This window comes from Cryptomeria japonica, chromosome 11, assembly GCF_030272615.1.
Source record: "Cryptomeria japonica chromosome 11, Sugi_1.0, whole genome shotgun sequence".
NCBI classification, from domain to species: Eukaryota; Viridiplantae; Streptophyta; class Pinopsida; order Cupressales; family Cupressaceae; genus Cryptomeria; species Cryptomeria japonica.
The window spans coordinates 395833707-395855031 of NC_081415.1; the positions used below are offsets into that span (position 1 = coordinate 395833707).

The 21325-nt window shown below is 38.2% G+C and overlaps 1 protein-coding gene across 2 annotated transcripts in view; it reads left to right on the top strand.

The window, feature by feature from the left end:
* Window positions 1-12392: 12392 nt before the first annotated feature.
* LOC131071595 (prefoldin subunit 3) overlaps window positions 12393-21325 on the top strand; it is a 71581-nt gene continuing 62648 nt past the window's right edge. The window contains exon 1 of one of the 2 annotated variants that reach the window (XM_058007501.2): window positions 12393-12696. In XM_058007501.2, coding sequence (XP_057863484.1) covers window positions 12551-12696 — 146 coding nt within the window. In that variant the 5' untranslated portion in view covers window positions 12393-12550. The remainder of the gene's footprint in view (window positions 12697-21325) is intronic. The other variant, XM_058007499.2, reaches the window with a different exon arrangement.

Sequence of the window (21325 nt, forward strand, 5' to 3'; positions counted from 1 at the left end):
ATAATACAGGTCCCTCCAGTAGGCAATCTCCTCTCCGGCTCGCAGGACATATGCGTAGCCTGCTCCTGCGTCCTCCGCCGCCTGTCTCCCTGCCCTCAGTGTGGTCTCAGCCTCAGTATAGCGCTGAATCGCCTGATCCCTCTCCCGCTCAGTATCCCTCAGCCTGGTCCTGAGTCGATCCCTCTCCCGCTCCAGATCCTAGATCTCATCTGCCTGGCCCTGACAGATCTCCCTAAGCTCAATCAGCTCATCCTCCTCTGGATCCCCGCCCTCTGCCCCTGCCTGTGGCTCTCCCTCTGCGGGTGCCTGTACCTGTGCCAGCCCCTGTGCCTGTGTTGGTGCCTGAAAGGGTACCTGTCGCTGTACATGCCTAGGCACCTGTCCCTGTCTCTGACCCTGTGCCTGTACTAACACCTGTCCCTGTCTTTGTCCCTGTGCCCTAGGACCCTGTGCTGCTGGTACTTGCAGGGGCACTCCACCGCGACCCCTCACCACCTGGGCCTGTCCCTCCTGTCCACCCTCCCTCCGAGGTGCCACTCTCCTCTCCCCCACTACTCCCCTCCGCCTCCGTCGGCCTTTGCCTCCATCACCCCCACCGTCCTCATCATCATCTCCTCCTACCTCTCCCTCCAGTAGCTCCCCTGGATCTGTCAGTCGAGGGAATGGATGCTCTGCCCAGTAAGCTGTATACTCTGCATCCATACCTGCATCCTCAATCTCTGGCCACATATCCTAGGGTAGGGGCATCATCTCTGCCAGCTGTGTGGTGGCCTGATCATATGATAATAATGGCCCGAACTACGCCTGATCCCTCACTGTGCGGGCATACATACTCGAGCCTCGTGGCATCCTCTAGATCCTGCCAAACTGTCTGCCAACCCTATCCACCAGCTGTCTCTCCAGTATGTAAGGCGTCCGCCCAATCAAATATCTACTCCTGAAGGTATAAGGCAGCTCCACTGCGTCATCCTCCCACTCCTCGCACCCCAGGTACGGCCTCCAGATGACTACATCAATGTCATCTATCACACGCCTCCAGTGCTCTAACTGGCCAATCCGAGGCTGTGAAGTAATCATATCATAAAGATGCACAAAGCTCCGCCCCTGACCTCTGCCCCTGAAGTGTATCGGCCGTGTGATAGGCAGATGCTCGTATGCCCACACCTGGAGCAGTGTCACTCCACAACCCAATCCCACTGATCCATGGTAGACGAACTGGTGAAGCTCATAATACAGATGTGCCAAGACACATGGACCCCATGCATACCTGGTGTGCTCAGTCACCAATATCTCCAGTGCTCCTCCCCAGCCCACTGCCAACCCCCGTGTCACCCTGTCCGGACATAGGAACCCACTGATGGCTCCTCCGATCATAGTTGGCAAGGCTAACCCTGTCGCAGTCATGGTATCCCATGCCACGTGCCCTGTTCTCATCTCTGGCCCGGGATCCTGGAACACCCGTCTCAAAGCCTCCCTGTCTCCGTCACGATCGTATGGGATCAGCTCTCCATCAATCGGTATATGCAATATCCTGTAGACATCCTCGAGGGTCACTGTCATCTCCCCCATCGGCAAATGAAATGTGCATGTCTCGGAGTGCCATCTCTCCGCCAGCGCAGTCAGCAAACCCATGTTTGCCCGAAACTCAGGCACATATAATACGTGTCTCAATCCCATCTCCTCAATGGCAGCTCTGTCCTGAAATGATAACTCTGGTCGCAACCTCTGTGTGGACGGGAATCTCTCCCGTGACTCTAGCATAGGCAGATACTCCTGCAGTCAAACAATCAATCATGTCAGTTATCGTGGCATTCACTGTTCATCACAAAATGCTACTTGCTATCTAAATGCATATGGTTATTCATCCTAGTGACACTCACTGTTCATCACAAAGTGTTGCTATCTATCCTAGTAGTGCTCCCTGTTCATCACAAAGTACTACGTGTGTGACATTCCCTATTCATCACAAAGTGTTACTCACATTTAGCACTCCCTGTTCATCACAAAGTGCTGCTCATCCTTTGGGTACTCCCTGTTCATCACAAAGTACTCTATCTTGGTGCTCCCTGTTCATCACAAAGTGCCTTGATCTATCCTAGTCTTCCTCGAGGACCTGCTTGAGTGTATCCTCTCAGCAGCTTATCCAATCGACAACGTATGTTCATCACAGAACTGCGGATTTGACCTAGAAGACTAAAACCGTGCATTTTTTTTTGACATATACGCGCTTTTAACTCACAAACGCGCCTCTTGACTGCACAAGCGCGCCTACACAACGCAGACGCGCCTGTTTGACATAAACGCGCCTAAATTACTCACAGACGCGACTTTGGAACATAAATCGGCACACAGAACCATAACCCCAATATCCATGAGAGGATGAGCCTCTAAGCCTAATACTTGGGCTGCAGCATAGATCATTTGGTTGACGGTAGGGGCCATGTCTTTGCTTCGGTCCAATCTTGACAGAGCCCAATCCTTGATGCTTATAAGCTCATTCCGCAAATCTTCCATGGACACTGCTCCTCCTTCTTTATAAAATGAGGGCATTCCAATAAGGCTCCCATCATCCAATTCTTTAAGATCTCGCTTTAGCATACCTTCAAACTTAGCATGATCTTCTATGTGTGAAGTCCCTTCAGCCTTCTCCTCTGGCGTCATCACATCAATACTACTTATCACCTCATCCAATCGTGCTTTTAATCTTTCATGCTCTCTTAATGCTTTTATAGTTCCAGCGTACACCCTCCAGTAATGTTCGACATGTATAAGCATGGTGTTGAATCGATGTTCAATGATGTCATTAACCAATTTATCCATTTTTTGCTGGATATTGTTTATCTGTTTGGTAGCCTTATCTGCTTGATACTTCCAATATAGAGCATCAGAAACATCGTCCAAGCTCTGTCGTGTAGGATATGAGGCATATTCATTCAAGGGAATCCCTGTCTCAAGTTGTAATATTTTCGTTTGCAACTTTTGATTCTCTTCTTTAGATTTTTCATATAAGCCCTTATAAGTAATATTTTCTCTAACCAAAAACTCCATCTGATCCATATTTAATTTGGCCACATCCAGGTTCAACTTTGCAGTGACCCTAGGGTCAGTCTTTCCAACCTGATGAATCATGAGGTGTCCAAAGGTTTCTTCGATATCTACAATAATTGGCCTTTTTCCCTTTGGATATAATGCCTGTAGACACCTAAAATTGTCCAGTCTAATTAAATAAATATTTTATTTATTTAATTACCTAAGCCTAATTCTTCTATTAATTAAATAAATCTTTATTTATTTAATTAATTCATTTATCCTCTTCTAGCCTTATTTCTCATTTAAATAAATACATTTATTTATTTAAATTATCCCTTTCCTAAATTAAATAAATATTTTATTTAATTATCCTACTTCTTCTATTAATTAAATAAATATTTATTTATTTAATTAATTCATTAGCTTTTTCTACACATGACACATGTCATTCATCTCTTAATTCATACACTACCTACCCCTTTCATTATTTTATTATTTCTTTTACCTACCCTCTAATCTTAGCCGACCTCCTTTTACACCTCTCAATCTTATCCCTCCATTTCATATGGTGTCTTCTATTTAAGAAGATGCCTCCTTCATTATCAAACCCTAATCACTCATGCTAATGACCTAATCTTGAAGACTTGGCTACACTACGATCCTACTTGCAACCACATTTCGTTCTTTGTTGAGCTCTTGTGCATATAAAATCTAAGAGCAAATATATCAAGCAAGATCAATGGAGATAGGAAGAATGGAGATCAAAACCCTATTGGGCATGTGATGGTATAATCTTTGTGATTTCATTTGATTCGCATTGTCTTAGGTAATCTTCATATGTTATGGTGGATCATTGTTGATTGTTAGGCTAGGGTTTAGTGGTTGGATTCATTTAGCCTTTCAATATTGTTATTATTGTTATCCATTTTTCACCATACACAATGCCCATTATAGGAGAGCCTTTTGATCAGGATCATACCCGGAGCCTAGGAACAATTTATCTACCTCCTGAGGCAACACCTGTTGATTCAAATCCTGTTTTTTCAAGAATCCATCAAAAGGAAGTGCAGAATTTATGTCTCAACCAGAGAAGATGATGACACCAACTTCTTTTAATATTTTCCTCCCTTTCTCAGGGGTCATATCCTTCATGAGTGTGTCGATTTCATCCTGTAATCTTTTCATCTGTTCTTCTTCGGGTCTTCCAGCCATGCTTCGTTTCACATGGGCCCCTTTATACTAGTACAAGAATGAAAGGAATTCCCTTGAAGAGACGAATCCGTCATCAGCAACGAAATTCTCATGCTCTGTCATTCTTATGTCAACTACATCTTTAATGTTGAATTCACCATTGTCTACATCCACTTTTGCTTCAAAACCCGGAGGATAATCCTCTCTAGGAGAGTCAGCAGGGATACTACTAGCAGTTGATTTTGGTGACATGTGAGCCAATGGTTGACTATCCTTTTCAGTATTGATAAAATGAAGGAACTGGGGGGGCACCCTATGCATAATCTCTACTTCATGTTGAAGTAGCCTTTTGGCTATCTCCACAGGGTCTTGGAGGTTTCCAAGCAGGTCTCCATCCACCATCCCCCTTGCTCTTTTCCATTTGAAGGCTTCCCAAGTCATTTCGCTTTTTTCTCTCAAAGCCCTGGCCTCTTCCCTTTCAAGGTTCTTGATCAAGTCATCTGGCATTTTAGCCACATGTATTCCGGCCTTTAGTTTTTGTGACGCCCTGGCAGCTCTTATATATCCCTCAGGATCAAAGTTCTCTCTAGGTTCACCCAGAGTCATGCCATAATAATCTAATTTATTTTGAAGTAGATGATAGCTTTTTGAACTTTTAACAATAAAATCGGAAAAAACCAATAACCCTGGAACAATGGATTGTTTACCAAAATCCGTAAGATGTTTGGCACTGACCGTAGATAACTGTCTCACAATCTCCAGGCTAGCCACCCTGTTTGGTACTATAATTGGAAGCATGTATGGCTTTCCTTCATACCCAAATACCCTGATTTCTGTATGATTATTGTGGCAATACCAGTCACCCCAATTGTGATCAATCTGGGACTCCGGAGAGAAGTCTTTTGGCCTGAGGAATCTCTTAATCTCAAGGGACAAAGTATAATCTCTATGTTGCCCAAAGGCCGCACTAAGGGGTTTCACAAAATATCCCTGAAAGTGCCAGTACTGGTTGTTCATGAATCTTTGATCCCATGCAGAAACCCACAACTGAACTGGTTTCTTCAAACCATTCTTATCATAAGCTCTGATGCAGAAATCTTCTGACCAGAAATTGATTTCTTGTCCACAATAAAGAATAATATGCATCAATAAAGAGTGCAATGAAAAATGGATATTCACAAGGTCTCCTTTCAACTTCTCCAAACCATGATTTAGGGCATCTGCAACATAAGTGGCATAATCAAATGACCTAGGGTCTTTCGATTGTAAATCGGCACACAAAACCATAACCCCAATATCCATGAGAGGATGAGCCTCTAAGCCTAATACTTGGGCTGCAACATAGTATGTATATTTAAAATACAGATGGAAATGGTTGACATCGAATGGCACCTTGTCATTTTTGTTGAATGGAACAATGGACCCGCCCACTTTCGGCCAGTGAATAGGTAATCTCCATGTCCTGTAGATGTTTTCCAAGCTAAAGAATTCTTGTGACAGTTTCTGCATATCGATTTTCTCCTCTACTTCCCAGTCTAGATCAAACACCATATCAATAGTCTGTTTGTTAATCACCACCAAGGGATTCCCTCGGTAGTCACATATGGTTTTGGTTCTTGGATTATAGCAATCTACCAGAGCTTTCATTAATTCAACATCCACAAACACATTTGGGACTACCAATTTCCCTAAGTTTTTCTTCCATAGATTACTTATGGGCTCAGGAGCATCCCTTCTTTTGTAACTAAACAGGAACAATTCATGTCCCCTGATTTCGGTCCATATGTCTCCCAGATGTTCAAATCGATCCTCCAATCCTTCTTCTTCACTTTTGATCTTTTTAGACCTCACGCTGGATGTCGGGCACTGGTCTAGCAAATCCTGAGTCAAAGCTCTACCTTGCTTTTTCTGTCTTTTGGGCTTCTCTTCAGGGTTTAGCTCTTTCCCTTTCCTACTCCTTTTAGAAGAAGAAGACGGTTCCATAATAAATACGAGAAATCAAACTTACTTGGAAAATTTGTCTAGCTCCTCTGATTGTCGTTCACGAATTCCAACAAATTCCTTGCAGCTTTCAGTTTCTTAGCATCAATCTAGTTCTTATGAAAAATTTCGATCAGTTCAGCTATAATTGCATGGGCAACTTGTGCACAGTTAATGTCTCTGCGTCTATAACGGCTATTCAAATGTTTAAACTTAATTGCAGATGTGACATTCTTCACTTGGGCTTTTAACTCTTTCGCGGGAAGTACTGTTCAACTGAATGATCGTAAATCGAGTTTTTGATGAAACCCTTGTCTTGGGCCGGATACTTTAGCCTTTCATCGAAAACTCACTTCCTTCGATATCACTTCATCGGTGAATAGCCTATGTCGAAAAACCCTTTTCAAGTCTCCTCGAAATCATCTTTTCTTCGATGAACTTTCTTTCGATAAGTCACTTGCAAGTTTCATCGAAATCATATTTCAATGAGTTCTATTCTTTGGTGAATGTTCATGCAAGCTCTTCGAAAGTCATTTTCTTCGACATCCTCCTCATCGATAAAACCCCTCTGTTTTTGTTCGATACAATGCTATCGATGAGATTTGTATTTCGATGAATGCTTTTTGAATTTCTTCGGCAGTTGTTTATCATCGAAATCACTTTTTGCCTTTTGCTTTTTGCTTTTCGATGAAACTGGAGTATCGATGAGCGGCTGCCTTCATTTATCGAAAGTGATATTCCGCCGAAGACCTTTTTACGTAGTGCTTTACACGTCATGCTTTATTTCGATGAAAGCATTCTTTCGGTGAAACTCCTTTTGAGATGCTCGATATGACACTTTGGTCGATAACCTTTTAGTTTTCACGCCCTTGGGAAGATTTTTTTTAATTTTCAAACATAATGTTCAACATGTTCAAAATGCAATGTGAACATAACTATATTTTTGACAGAGGAAAATATTGGTTGACATTGGCAGATGGCATTGGGCCATCATATGTAGTTTGATCTTGCAGACCACAAATAATTTGGGGTGGAGTAATTTTTTTTGACTCTATGCTCAATGGAATTATAAATAAATTCCCTCTCAAATTGCCTGTTCATGGACAATTTTTGAGGTTCTACTTTTCTTAAAGTAGTTGTTATCCATGAGCATTAGTTAGGTTTGCTTTGGTAGTGTAGTTTCCTTTTTGTTGAAGTTACCCTGTCCAGGTAATTTCTTTTTGGTCTGCACTGCAGTTGGTCTGCTTCACTCAAAGATTCTGGTCTCTCGCTTCATTATTGTGAAATGCGTGTCCCCAACTAGAGCCACTGATAGCTCTGAAAATTGATTGCATGAAATTTTTAAATTTTGAGCTCAAAACATTGATTTTCAAGTTTTACTTGTATCCTCTATGAACGATCCAAGGTCTAGGGTTTAGGGTTTATCAATTTTTTTTATATTTTGTGAAGAAAACCATAGCAATGATATATTATGTTGTTCCTTTTTCCCACTTAAGGCCGAGGGTTCCACTTTCGTTCACAGGGCCATCTTCATTTCCTATGTATTAAGTGGTGATTAACCGGTTCATGAAATATGATATTCCTAAGTCATTCGCATAGAATTTCCTATGATAGGTTTTCCTTTTAAATATTTGTGCCAACGCTTGTATTTTCCTAAGTCTGAAGAGTCCTAAATACTCTAACCGTTTGCTAAAGATAGGGTGGATCCAATGGCTAGCACTTCCCTGTGATCAAAGATGCGAGGATTTTAATGGTCGTGGCATCGTGAGATTGTGTTGTGTGTTATCGTAAAAAACCGACAGGGTTGGCAGTGTAACCAGTCGCAAGCATTGTGTTACCACTTCGCAGGCGATAAAGGTCGATCTACTAACAGTCCCATCAATTTACACGTGCTCAGAATGAACGGGGATGTTTTATCCTGCGGTAAAAGGTGCTCGACTTTTAAAATCCTGGAAGAGTTAACGGGTAGTATGCAAAGCGGTAAAGATTGAATAGATCAGACAACCCTCGTATTCCTGCAATGGAAGTTGTAGGGAGATTACAGACTCAGGTTGATCAGGAAGACCTACAGTGAGGTCGCTGATGGAGTTTGGTCGAAGGATGATATGACACTGTTCAGTTAGGATTTTGTGGGTCCACAGATATAGATGGAAATTCAAAGTGCTAAGTCGACAAATAATGACCGTTAGATTTTCCAAGCTGGGTGAGATCTGCAGTTGAGTTTCAAATGAGAAGTTAAGAGGGATTTTGAAGGCACCGATCACAGCCCGCGGGAAAAGGCAGAATGAATGGGATTCAGACTTGTCGATTCAGGATTGATTAAACAACCAAAGATGATAGCCCAGAGATGTGAAAGGATTTGGATAAGCTTCCAGTTCAAGTGTGATGGATCACAAGTTCTCTGATGAATTCAGAGATTTGTCTGTTGGCAGAGATCCTGAAGAAGAAGAATGTACACCCATGGAGGAATAAAATCAGGATAAAATCACTTGCATTGGATGGACCTTGATGGAAGAATGTAGTAGATGTGATATGCATGAATTATAGTGTCCATAGCTAGCAAAGTAAATTGAGAACACCAGAGTGATGATGTTTCAAGAACAAGAACTACTTGATGAAGTATTGTTCAACTATAAATACAACAAGGTGGTGATTGAATTGGTAGAAGAGTATGAAGCCTTTTCACTATATAAATGCAGTTTTTCCTTCTGCAGAGGAAATGATGTTTGAGCGAGCTTGTAGATGGAGTTGCAATAGGATTTTTTCTCTCATGTGTGAGTATGTCTATTGCCATAGGGGATGTGAAAGTGGGGAGGATTGCCAGAGGGGGCGTGAAAGCCTTTTCTTATGAAGAAAGGCCACGCATGGCACAACCTGTGTGTCTACTTAGTCACTAGGTGGCAGGGGTTTTTGAGAGAGAGCCCGCAGAGGAATGAAAAAGGAACATGTCTGGGTAGGGAGCGACAACAATCCATCCATGTAGCTGCATGGAAGTTGTGACCCCTCCCCAACATATTATGTTTACACTCTAACTCCCCCTCCCACTGCCTCTGATCTTGGGCATGAAGGTTGAAGCTCTTCCTCTAGTTTAGAGGCGACTTTTCTTCTTGCCAGGACCTCGTTTCCTTTCCTCGAAAGGGAAACACTCAATAGGACAAAAGCGCAACATCTCACACTCCATCCGAAGGTGTCAGGGTGATAACACCATGGCTCAAATGGTTTTGCCCCTACCAATTTTCAGTTAAGAATGATGATTCACAGGTGCCAGCGCATGGACATGTCAACAATTTTGTAACAAAATTGTGTATAGCCTCTAAGGCTTGGTTTTGATAACAAGTATCTTTTGGCCTGAAGCTTGTTGCTCCCGTAGTTTTTATAAAAGGGAATTCAAGGCCATTAGTTAGGGTTCCAAATTTTTTGAGAAGGATCTCTATAAAATAGATCTTATTTGCAAGGTTAGGTTCTAGGTAGTTCTGGAGAGTCATAGGAAATAACAAGGACTGTAATGTTATTTTGCAGAGCATAAAAGTAATAGAGCAGTTGAAAGTTCTCTTTTTCAAGTGGGTTATTCTGTATTTGAATTTGTTGGCTATCATCTGATAAAAGATAGCTTATGATGTTAATGCAAATATATTTTTCCTAATCTTTACTCTCCTGTGTGCAATTTTATCTTCTTTTAAGCAAATGGGATCAAGGGTTTCGTTTGTTTGTTGCATTCTTATGATGTATGTATTCTTCCATTCAATGCTTTAGTCCAAGGGGTTAATTAAAACGCTTGAATGGGATTACAGAGAAAATAAGGCTTGCCATAGGATTTGATAAGTAGTTCAGGTGAAGGATTGTAAGCAGAACAATATTGTAAGAGTATTGTTTTAGGCTAGACTAGTTGTTAGACGAATTTTTATCAAAATTTCAGTAACACTTTTTCATAGACTCTGTAACCCAAATGAATAAGGCACTGGTATTTACTAGCAAATGTCATTAGGTTTTTAGTTTCCGGTTTATCTTCTTTAAGATTTCTTAGAACGAATCTTATAAATATCAGAATATCATTTATTAAGTTTTATGTATTTTCTGATGGTTGTCCCACCCTCTCTCATACTCTAGCTTAAGGTTGAAGATCATTGAAGGATTTGCCATCCTTGAGCATTCTCCCTTTCTATTGAGTCTTTTCATGAGAAAATATGCTTTGTTTTCAGTAAAGTTCTTGAATATCATTGCAAAGAGCAGGATATCTTACTGAAGGGATCACCCTCCCTGGTTTTGTAGAGCCTAATGTGCAGAAGGACTTTTTGTCCTTGTTATTGTTGGTCCAAGCCTGATAGATATTGATAGTTGGAGGTGTCTCTCCATAGATATTTGGAGGAAATCAAATTAGCTTGGTCTCTGCCCTGTAGTAGTGTAAACCCGTCGTCCATTTTGGGAACCAACAAAACTCTCAGTCTAGCTGCTTATATTTTTAGATCAAAAAATTCTAATCCTTTTTATTGTAGTTATTTACTCTATTTCTATTTTAGCATTATTTTAAACTTAAGTTTTGCATGCACACCAAATTTGGGGTAAAATGTAAATAAGAAAACTACACACTTTGAGGGGGCATAATATCTACTAATTTTTAAAAAGTTTTCAATAGTCTCAAAGGTGGCATACTCTTGCTATAGTTGCTTATATTTTTAGACCCAAAAATTCCATATCCTCTTTATTGTATTTATTTAATTTATTTCCATTTTATCATGCTTGTAAACTTAAGTTTTACATGCATACACACCAAAGTGGGGGAACAATGAAGAGAAGAAAACTTACACACTTTTCCCCTTCACCTCCGTGCTTTATGCCACTTTGTGTGGATATGTTCGAAGCATACTTCTAACAAATAATTTGCTTCTTTTGACATGCCCATTGAACTCAATCTGAAGACCAACAATCTAGTATACAATATCTCCCATTGAAAACCTAGCTACCTAGTTATTGTCAATTTTATCCTCTTAGATGGAAGCACATATGATTATGACGACTATATTGGGTCATGGGTACACTCACATTATTAGTTTCTAAAATTCAAATAATCAATTTCTAATGATAGCAATCCTAAGGTATGATCATTCTCTAATGGATTGGATGCTAAAGAGATTAAATTGTGTCTAAGGATGTGTGTATAAGGCCTCATTGCTAAACTCTTTCAGAGGAGAAAATCATAAAAGAATGAATATGTATTAAAAGAGTACTAAAAGAAACAAAAAACATTTCTCCACTTATAGGATTCGAGCATCCATCCTTATTTTATAGCAACAACAATTGGCATTTATTGTTAAATCTTACTACAAAGGCATTGTTAGATATAGTTACTCATCTACTTAACTAGGCTTCAATAACATTCAATAGTTATCTCAATGCCATCCATATCCACCACTTACATTAGCATTCATATCTACAACTTACATTAGCATTCGTTGCCACTCTTATCCCTTTTTACTGTTGCTAAGTTAACATACGTGCACAATTACACATCAAGGAAGTCCCATATTTCAACACTCACATAACATACTCTCAATGATGTTATTTAATGACAACCCATTTTCCTTACACACATGTACATTAGGCAAAGCTTTTTTGTAGGTATTGAAGATTGGTTATTAAAATGGATGAAACAATTCTATTTGATCATATTATGGGTGCAATTTTGTCCTAGGCTCTCAAATTCTTAGGTCTTGATTATCTTAAGTCTTTGATCCCAAATCTAATTCTAGATTCTAGTTACCTCATTGTTATAACATTAGACCAATCAAAGTTAACGTTGAGTCAATTTTAGACAAACTCTACCTTCCTCCACACACACAACCTCAATTATTTTATTTTCAACTCCTTAAATAATCTAAAATTTAAATTGTGTATGAAAGGGTTGTAGTTCAATTGACAAGGCTGATGGTATGTTCCTTGATTATGCCACCCACCAAGGTTTAAACTCACAAAGGTATGATATAAAAGATGTGTTTGAAATCTACACCTGAAAACATATTAAATAGCAAATGAACTTATAGATATATAAAATCTTTAAAAAAATTAAATTATGTTGATTTTTATTAGGTACATGTAATTTCCTACAGATATAAAACAATAAAAACAAATCATTGTAAAAGTTATATTCTAACCATTTTAATGTATATTTGATAAAAAATAATTGTATGCTAGGCTTCCATTAATCAACTCCGATCCTTCCGTATAATCTATAAACGACAGGAGAATGTTGTAGCAAAGGAGTTGTCTGCGGCTTCGTCCTTGTTAGGAAAAACCACTGTCTTAGACTGAGAGTAAATGTTTTGGACGAGATTTGGCTAGTGCTGAGGTTAGGATGACATCAAGTGCATCTGCATCTGCATCTATATCTGCTGCGGAAAAGAGGGGCATTCCTGCGGCTTTATTTGTGGAAGATGTGCAGACATTCCTGAATTCAACTGCCTCTGATGCAACATCTGCCCTCACTGCCCTCCAAGAAAGGTTGCTACATCTCTAACCCTAAATACATCAACTTATATTCACAATAACGCTGAATTTACATTAGTTGCTCTTTTATGTGCTGTTTTATCGAGATTCCACTACCCCGATAAAGCATCATATAATTTGATACACTGTGAAAACACCATGTAAATGCAACGGCTCTCTGTTTATTCAAGCATTTGCACTTACCATCATCTCCTGTTACTTGTAATTTTAACAATAAATGGCCCAGACTAACCGAGTGTATATCGCGTTTCATCTCTTTTTGCGAAGTTACTATTTTTTCCCTCCGATTTATCAGTAAAATAGCGTTCCTTCTAATCTGTTTTGTTGAAAGCTGAAATGATCTATGCTTTACTTTAAACTCTTTGTAGCAGTCAATTCTGATAAATATATTGCATAGAGTTAAGACTTCGTTGCAATGTTGTTGTCCAAGGATAGAACAGTGCAACTATAAACAGCTACAACTTTAAGTTAATTGTTATGGGAGCCCTTATACTCGTCACCTTAGAAATTAGAAATTTATACTTTCTGTCACTAATGACCATAACAGGTTAATGGAACTGAAAGAAAAAGTACATTTGAAATACAAGATATTAAAAGAACGAAAAGAGTCAAAAAGCACATGGAATAAAAGTTTTCCATGGAGTTTTGGAACGGGGGATGGGTTTGAGGGATGTGGGGACTATGGACTCAGATTTGGGGATGACAGTGCAAATATAATATAGACTTTGATAAGTTAGTTATAAAAAATGTATAAGAAACTGAAATAGCTAATTTTAATCTAATAAACACAATGTATTTAAAATGTTACATATCAATATAGTATTATATTTAAAATTTCAACGTAATGGATACATTCAAATAGAAGGGCCAATCTTAAAGTGGTCTCATCATCCATATCCTCTCTCCAAATGTTGTGGCAAACTCCTCATTGCTAGAAGCCTAGAACTACTTGATCCATTTAGTTGAAGATCTTCCAAATGGACACCAACCAATACTGCTTGTGCTTGATCATCAATCTGCACTAGCCTCCCTAGGTCTACATCCCATTTTGTTGCTGAACTCTCCTTATATGTAAGTGCATTGTGATCACTGAGATGCAATGTGCTATGTACAACTACAAGCTTCTCTGCTCCCCTAGAGTTAAGCATGTTCCTTTTGATAGAGTGGATTAAGTTGTATGTAAACTGATTCCTCTCAATAGTAGAGGAACTAGGAACTTGAGACAATTAGTTCCTCTTAGCAAGAGGAACTAGAAACTTGATACAAGAGACAAATAGCTAATGTAGTTGTGAGTGAATTAGGCCCATGCATGGTCCAACACAGTATTGGGTCATCTCGCACAATAGTATGCAAATCCAACCTTGTCGCTTTTGGATAGCCCTCGAATGTGGCAAATCTATACCACTCCTGATGGGTGGTTATGGCATTCTTTACAATAGACATCTTTGTAATTGTCTTAATAAAGCCCCTCTTCACCTTAGCATCTACCATAGGGATGACTTTGCCAAGCCTTTTGCACACACTTCTTTGAATTCAATGTGTACTTGTAGGCAATCATGTGCAATGGAGTTTTGGGATTCTTTCACCTTTGCTAATGATAAGTTAAATGTGTTCATTATAAAATTGCAAAGTGGAGTCTTTTATTTCTACAATGTCCTCCATTTGGCCAAGCATGCTATCAATGCACTCGTACATCTCCCCAAGGTTTGGAACATTGGCGTTTCCATATCCAACAGCTATGAAAACAAGAGCTATGATGGAGATGATTGTATTTGACATCAACCCAAAACAAGTTGTTCATCATCACTTATCCTCTTCCCTTGTAATGACTTGGACTCAGACCATTGATTTGCCTCCTATGTCATCATTAGTTTTTTGCCTCCTATGTCATCATTAGTTGTAAGGTCTCTCACAACTCAATCATCCTATCCAAGAGAATGAAGTATGAGGCATATCTCGTTTCAATAGGTTTTAGAAATTCCTTCTTGGAGAAGGTCCTGAATAATGCATGTGAGGTCTGGTGATTACACATAAACATTTGCACATCTCATATCAATTACTACCTGTTTGAATCAGTCAATTTTTCCTATGATCTTGAGTGCATTGTTTATGGCATGTGCACAAGGGGTCCAATGTTTGTAGGCAGCTTTAACCAGTTTCCATGTTGCCCTACACACATGGGCCTTATCTGTCACAACTTGCATCACATTCTGCAGGTTAACTTCCTCAATCGCATCTTTGAGGATGTGGAATTGAAACTTCACATCCTTGTTATGCTTTGAACAACCAATAGCTTTAAGGAACTAAGGGCCATTTGTACGTGTCACTATGATATTGATAAGTGGATGATGCCTAATGCCTGTCCACCCATCATCCATTATAATGCTACATTTGCTAGTGATCTTGTAGCCTTCATTTCCTCCATCATAATTTTCATCTTGGGTAGTTTTCATCCAAGATATTGGTCCTCAATTTTGTTTCTCTTGGTGGCATATTTGAAGGCCTTTTTTAATAATCTCAGTCACAGCTCCTTAAAATAAGGGAAATTGGTAAACATGAAATGGAATGCCATCGACAAAGAAGAACTTGTCAATGACATCATTTACTTCATCTCATATGTCTACCTTAAACATCTCTGCCATTGGTTGGGCTCTTTTGCATTGGATTGAAAAAGAGGAACTTCTGCCCGTGCTTGTCAGGAAGTGCCACTACCATTGCTAACAAGTGGTTTGACTATGTCTTGCTCATCTCCACCACCAAACAATTTACATATCTATCCTCGCTGTTTCAATGTCAATTTTTACAGGTCTCAACGCTATTGCCAACGATGTGAAGGAGACCTGTATTAACTTGAGTAATGCTCCCATATAATTCTAGGGCACAAAAATGACATCTTCATTGCTGGGTTCCCCCTTGAACTACTAGATTTGTTCATTTGAATTTTGGTATCAAATTGTTTTATAGGGGCCTTCTGAAAGGCACACTTTGCAAAGTCTTCTAGTGGTTTGGAAGGGAAATTAAAATGAGCAGCACTCCCTATTGAACTAACTTCCTCATGCCCACCCTTTTTTTATATTCTCAGTTTGACTTTGCATTTCAATGTTAGGGTTTTGAGCCTTCTCATTGCCATTCATACTACTAGAACTTATAGTGACATGCAAGAAATGAAATATATTGTTTTAACTTAATTGCATAAACGTAATGGCAAATACAAGGGCTCAAGACACAAGGTTTCTCCATTTGTTTTTTGTTTTTCTTACTTAAGGTTGCACAAAGCATAGCTGTAAAGGGTTAAAAATTTGAAGCCTTGATCCATCAACCTTTGTCAAACAAGAATTTCAACCTTTTCTTACTTAAAGTTGCACGAAGTGCTGAAGTAAAGGATACACAAAAGATGCAATTCTGATTTGACTATGTGTAACAAAATTAAAAGTATAAAACTAAAATAATTACACATTAAAAACTGAAGTAGAAAAAACTAAATATTAAATATTAATAGTTAAATGTTTAAACTTTAAAACTAAAAGATGGTTTCTGATTTTCAATGTACCTTTTTTTTTCTTTTTTCGTACTTCAGATGGCACAAGGTGCAAAAGCAAAGGATACTTAAAAGTCAAATGAAAATCAGAAAATCAAGTATGCCTATTATTAAGTTAACTATTATACAAACAAACATTTGAAAAGGAAAATTAAAATCCTAAAAACAATGTTAAGTACTCTAAAACATCAGTTATAGAACCCTAAATAGTAAAAACAACACTTAAGCCTTATACAACCCTAAAAACAGTATGCAATAATTTATAAACCCTACCAATAACCTGTACATAGAAACTATGGACATTAAATTTGAAAACAAAAATAATCCACATTTTATGATTTTTAAAACTCTAAAAATTTGAATTAAAAAGAAACCGACGTGATTCATTATTTGACATTTTCTTTTTCATTATTAATATTTGAACACTAAAATATTTTAATAATCCTACAGCAGTGCTAAAAGAAAATGCCAAAAACATTAAAAATATATATTAAACAAACACTCAAAGACAAAGTGTGAATTTGTGAAGTTTTATTTGGAGAGATTGATGAATGCTTCAAATGATTGATTGATGAAGACGATCATAGTCTTCCTCTTGCTCAATGCAATGACAAAGTGTTGATGGTGATTTTGATAAAAGGTGAGCTGTTTTAGGATGTGGAGTGTGGGTGTGGCCTATTAGCACTTTAGGGTTAGGGTAAGGTCTTTAGTTTTTTTAAAACAGTTTAATAAAAAAAGTCTCTTTATACCTTCTTAGGCTGTGGGGACTTTCTGGAGTCCCTAGGATGGTTGAGGGATGCTCAAGTGTCCCCTAGCCATCTTGGAGACATTGGGGCATTCCCTTAATGTCCCCAACAAACACCTCTTGCTCTTCCTTCTTACATCTCCATGATGGATCATGGAGTGTGATTAGAAATGTTGATGGAAAAATGTTTAAGCAGTCAAATCCAAAGCATTCAAGATCCAATATTATGGATTGTGGAAATCTAATGTCTTTAAGAGAGAGACACCTCTAGGACACACCCTGCTTTTATAGGGCATCTTAGAGATGGCCCCATCTGCTGGTGGTGGTCTGGGGGCTGCAAGGGGGCATTTTGACCCCATCCTTGTCTCCCCAAAATATTCTGTGTAATGTCCTCAATTTTGATAAAGTGACATTAATTAAATTAATTAATGAAGTTGTCCAAAAATAAATATTATTTCAAAAGGATAACTTAATATTAAATAATTTATTTAAAAATAATAAAATTGAATATAATAATATTTAATTGTCACTTTATTTAAAAATTAATAATGTTCATCTGAGCCTCGAGCATTAAATGTAAGCCTATCTTCTAGAAGGTTTATGGGAGTCTTTATGTGGATGAATTGAACACGTTCAGATTGTTATTGAAATTGATATGTAACTCATTTCCTTTTTTGAGAGGAGTGAAGTTTCTGAGGACGCAAATCCTTTGAGCTTGAAGGTTTGGACAAAAACCCAATCCTTCTCCATGGAGTGATTGTAGGTCTGCAATCACTACAGAGCAAATTTGTGAAGTCTTCCTTCGAAGATAAATTTTGGTAATAAAGATATTTGCTATTATATTATCTCAGAAAAATCTGGAAGTGTATCTGTGTCAACATGATAATCTACATGGGTTGATTTAATGAATATTCAGTTCTGAGCATGACAGCATGTGGGTTATGTTAATGGTTGAATCTTGTTTGCTGGGTGTGGACTTCTGGATAATGGTGCTGCACTTTCTCCCTACCTAGCCATGGGACTCCTACTTTTCTGACATAGTATGTTGGAGAGAGCCATTTCTGGGCAATACAGTCTGGAATACGTTCTGTGCTGGCTCACAACTGTTATTCATTTCTGAGTGCTGCATTGTATGCATCTCTTGAGTAAATTCGCGAATAGGGCATACCACTGCTGTCAACAAAGGACAGAAATTGTTTACTTCATTACTCAATAAATTGTTTCAATACTGTGTTCATTGCTGTTAACTGAGGGAATGTAGTTTATTCCTTACTGTTGTGTAAGAGTTCTGTGCTTGCTATCTGGTTTTATTTTTCAAGTTGCATACTAAGGATATTTCATCTTGGCACCCAAAACACTACATTTTGAGGGGGAATACGTCCTTGTGGAACATTGTTAAATAATAGTGTGGGTCTAGATTCAACAGACCATAATAGTATACAAAGATCAAAATTTCTAGATTAGAAATTTTTGATATCATTAGGAAAAGTGATGTAAGATTGCAAACATAGCTTCTTTATGCATAACCCTTTGTCTTGCCTCCTCTTCTCATGTAGAGATGATATTGTTCTAGATGTGCATTACCATTCACTTTGGCGCCTAGGAAACTTAATACAGTTTTTAGTTTGTAATGAGAACGAAGGGATTAGTGGGTTCAACTTCAACTGGGCTATCGGAAATTGCAAGCAAAAAGAAGTAAGGAAGCCCTTCTTAGAAATATAGCTTTAGAAATTTTCTAGGTTCAAGCCTGTAATAATTTTTAGTCACCTAGCAGAGTATCTGCTAGCTCGAGTAGTTAAAGCTTCTGTCCCTTGGTTTATATTCCAGTCTTTTCAAACAGCATAGACTCTTTGTACCTATAAGATAGAAATGGTCTGAATTATTCATGTGCTACTGTACCTGCCCTTGAGAATTTATTTAATTTTCAAAAGGAAATAAATGGACTTTTATGTCAATTGCACATGAAATCTTCAGAATATTAAATCACTGGACTGAGAAACATCTAATTCTGTACACCCTTGTAACTATACTGACTTGATCTGGCACAGTTGGGTAAGTCATATCATTGTTTCATTATGATTTTACTAATCCCATTATTACGGTGGCAGTAGTTGCCTTGGACTTTGTCTGTAGCTGGTAAGATTACAAGCATATTTTTTAATTTTGCAAGATCCCTATCTCAAATTGAGGATGCTAATATGCTTACCCAAGGATGGTACATGTTCTGATTTGGTGCTGATTAAAAGAAGAGTTTGTTGATGGTTAACAATTGGTCTAAGTTGCTGAATCATGGGATTTTTTGGGCGATTCCAGGTACGAAACGTACTGGAATCAGATTCTGAAACGAATCTCCTGTGGGTACGTCCAGGGTTCACGTTTTTAGATGCCGAAATGTTTAGTGATTCTAGTTTGATCTTTTTGATATTCTTAAGACCTACAGTGCTGATTAGTGAACCCAGAACTTATCTATCATGAGATTCTAGTTTGATCTTTTTGATATTGAAAACTGAATTTAAATTAGTATGTTATGTTTCAAAATTTGAAATTTGTAATGGTTTTGTTTAGCACATGTATTGGGATATCACATTCTAAATTTAATTCTATTTTTTTAGCTACATACATACATACCCGTTCCCGTTCCTGATCCTGATTCGGCAACTTAGCAATTGGTCAGTTGTTGAGAAGAACCAATTATGGTTAAATGTTTTCTTTGTGGTGGACAGTTGTAGTTATCATTGTGATTTGAATCTATTGACGTTAGCCATAGGATATCCAAGGCCTGCTCTTTGGCCTCATATCAATGCTTAATTTTTAATAACAGTGACAATAAATTAATTGATGTTTGCCAAATCTATCACCTTTATAACTCATCTGCTCAAACCAGTTTGAAAATCATTGATTCCAACAGAATATTTCTTGTTAGTGAAAACCAAAGTACAGTCACAGGGAGATGCAACATCATCATTGAAAGAAACATCACCATTGAAATAAGAAATCAATTCTCTTGCAATATTTCCATATAGAAGAGGAGGTTAGGCTTGGCCATTCCCATCAGGGTATCTTCACCTTACATCGTTTGCAGGAATGCTATTCCTCATTCCCACTATAATTCCTGTTGCTACTCTGATCAGATCTGTTATCATCGATTTCTTGTAAGTGGTTGAGCTCACACTCAAATCACTCCACCATAAGATAGGCCAATCTTTCACAATTGCATCTTGTCTCCTTGCAGATGATCTTCCCAACTTCATTCCCCACGGACAGCCAAAGTCATCAAAGTACTGCTGAATACAAGCCAATGAAAAATGACTTGAAATCAACATGTCTTTATTGTGAATCATATCTCACTGCAGCCTCTAGTGTGATTCTTTTCCCATCTCAGACCTCTGCTTCCTTGCAGCTTTCTGTAGTTTTGCTTATCACTTTCTTTCTCTTTTCCTTCACAACACAGGGCAGGGCTTGCTTGCTTTGGTACCATAAAGAGCCTAACCATTTAGCTATTGACTCAACTGTTTGAAAAACTTGGTCTTGGCAAAAACTCAGATTAAGACTTGGGAAATTCAGCAATTTTTTTTAACATTAGAAACACATAAATTTGCAAAATTATCTAAAAACACTTTCATAAAACTGATTTTACAAAAGTCATGAGTAGTTTTTTGTTCATTTATAGATAAAAAAATGAGTACAATTCATATCACAGTCTCGTATGATTATAAATTACATATCTGTATTAATATTTTAAAAATTTCATTGGTGGAAAACTTAGGCCCAAAACAAAATCTTATTCTTTGCTTTTTAAAATCAGAGCAGCATCCCTCGTGGGGTCTGGTGGCAGCACCTTGGGCACATATCCTATCCTAATATAGCGTGGGGTTGATGGGCAGAGTCCTTGCCACCAAGCTCAAATTAAAACCTTTGAGACCACACAAATCTTCATGGCAAATTCTCAAATGCTCAAAAGAAAAAACAACTTAGATGCTAAAAAAATGATTTGAAAAATTAAGTAGTTTTATGGAATTGATTTATGTAGCCGTGGGTGAGTTTTTGTCACACTTTCATGAGCTTTGAGTGAGTTTTTGCAAATAACTTGCTTATTTGATGATTAACTTGCAATCCTGAATTTCTCTTTTTCCAGCTTTATATGTACCCTTACGGAAGTATAAAGTATTCACGCTTCTTGGGTGATATAAATTTTGAGATTTTTCTTATTCTTTCAGAGGCAATATAATTGTCATGGAAGTGGCAATTGTGAAAATGTATGAGACATTGTGTCATGTCCCCTCCTTGATCATTATATATATAACCTAAATAAAATAATAATTATTAATCAAAATGATAGT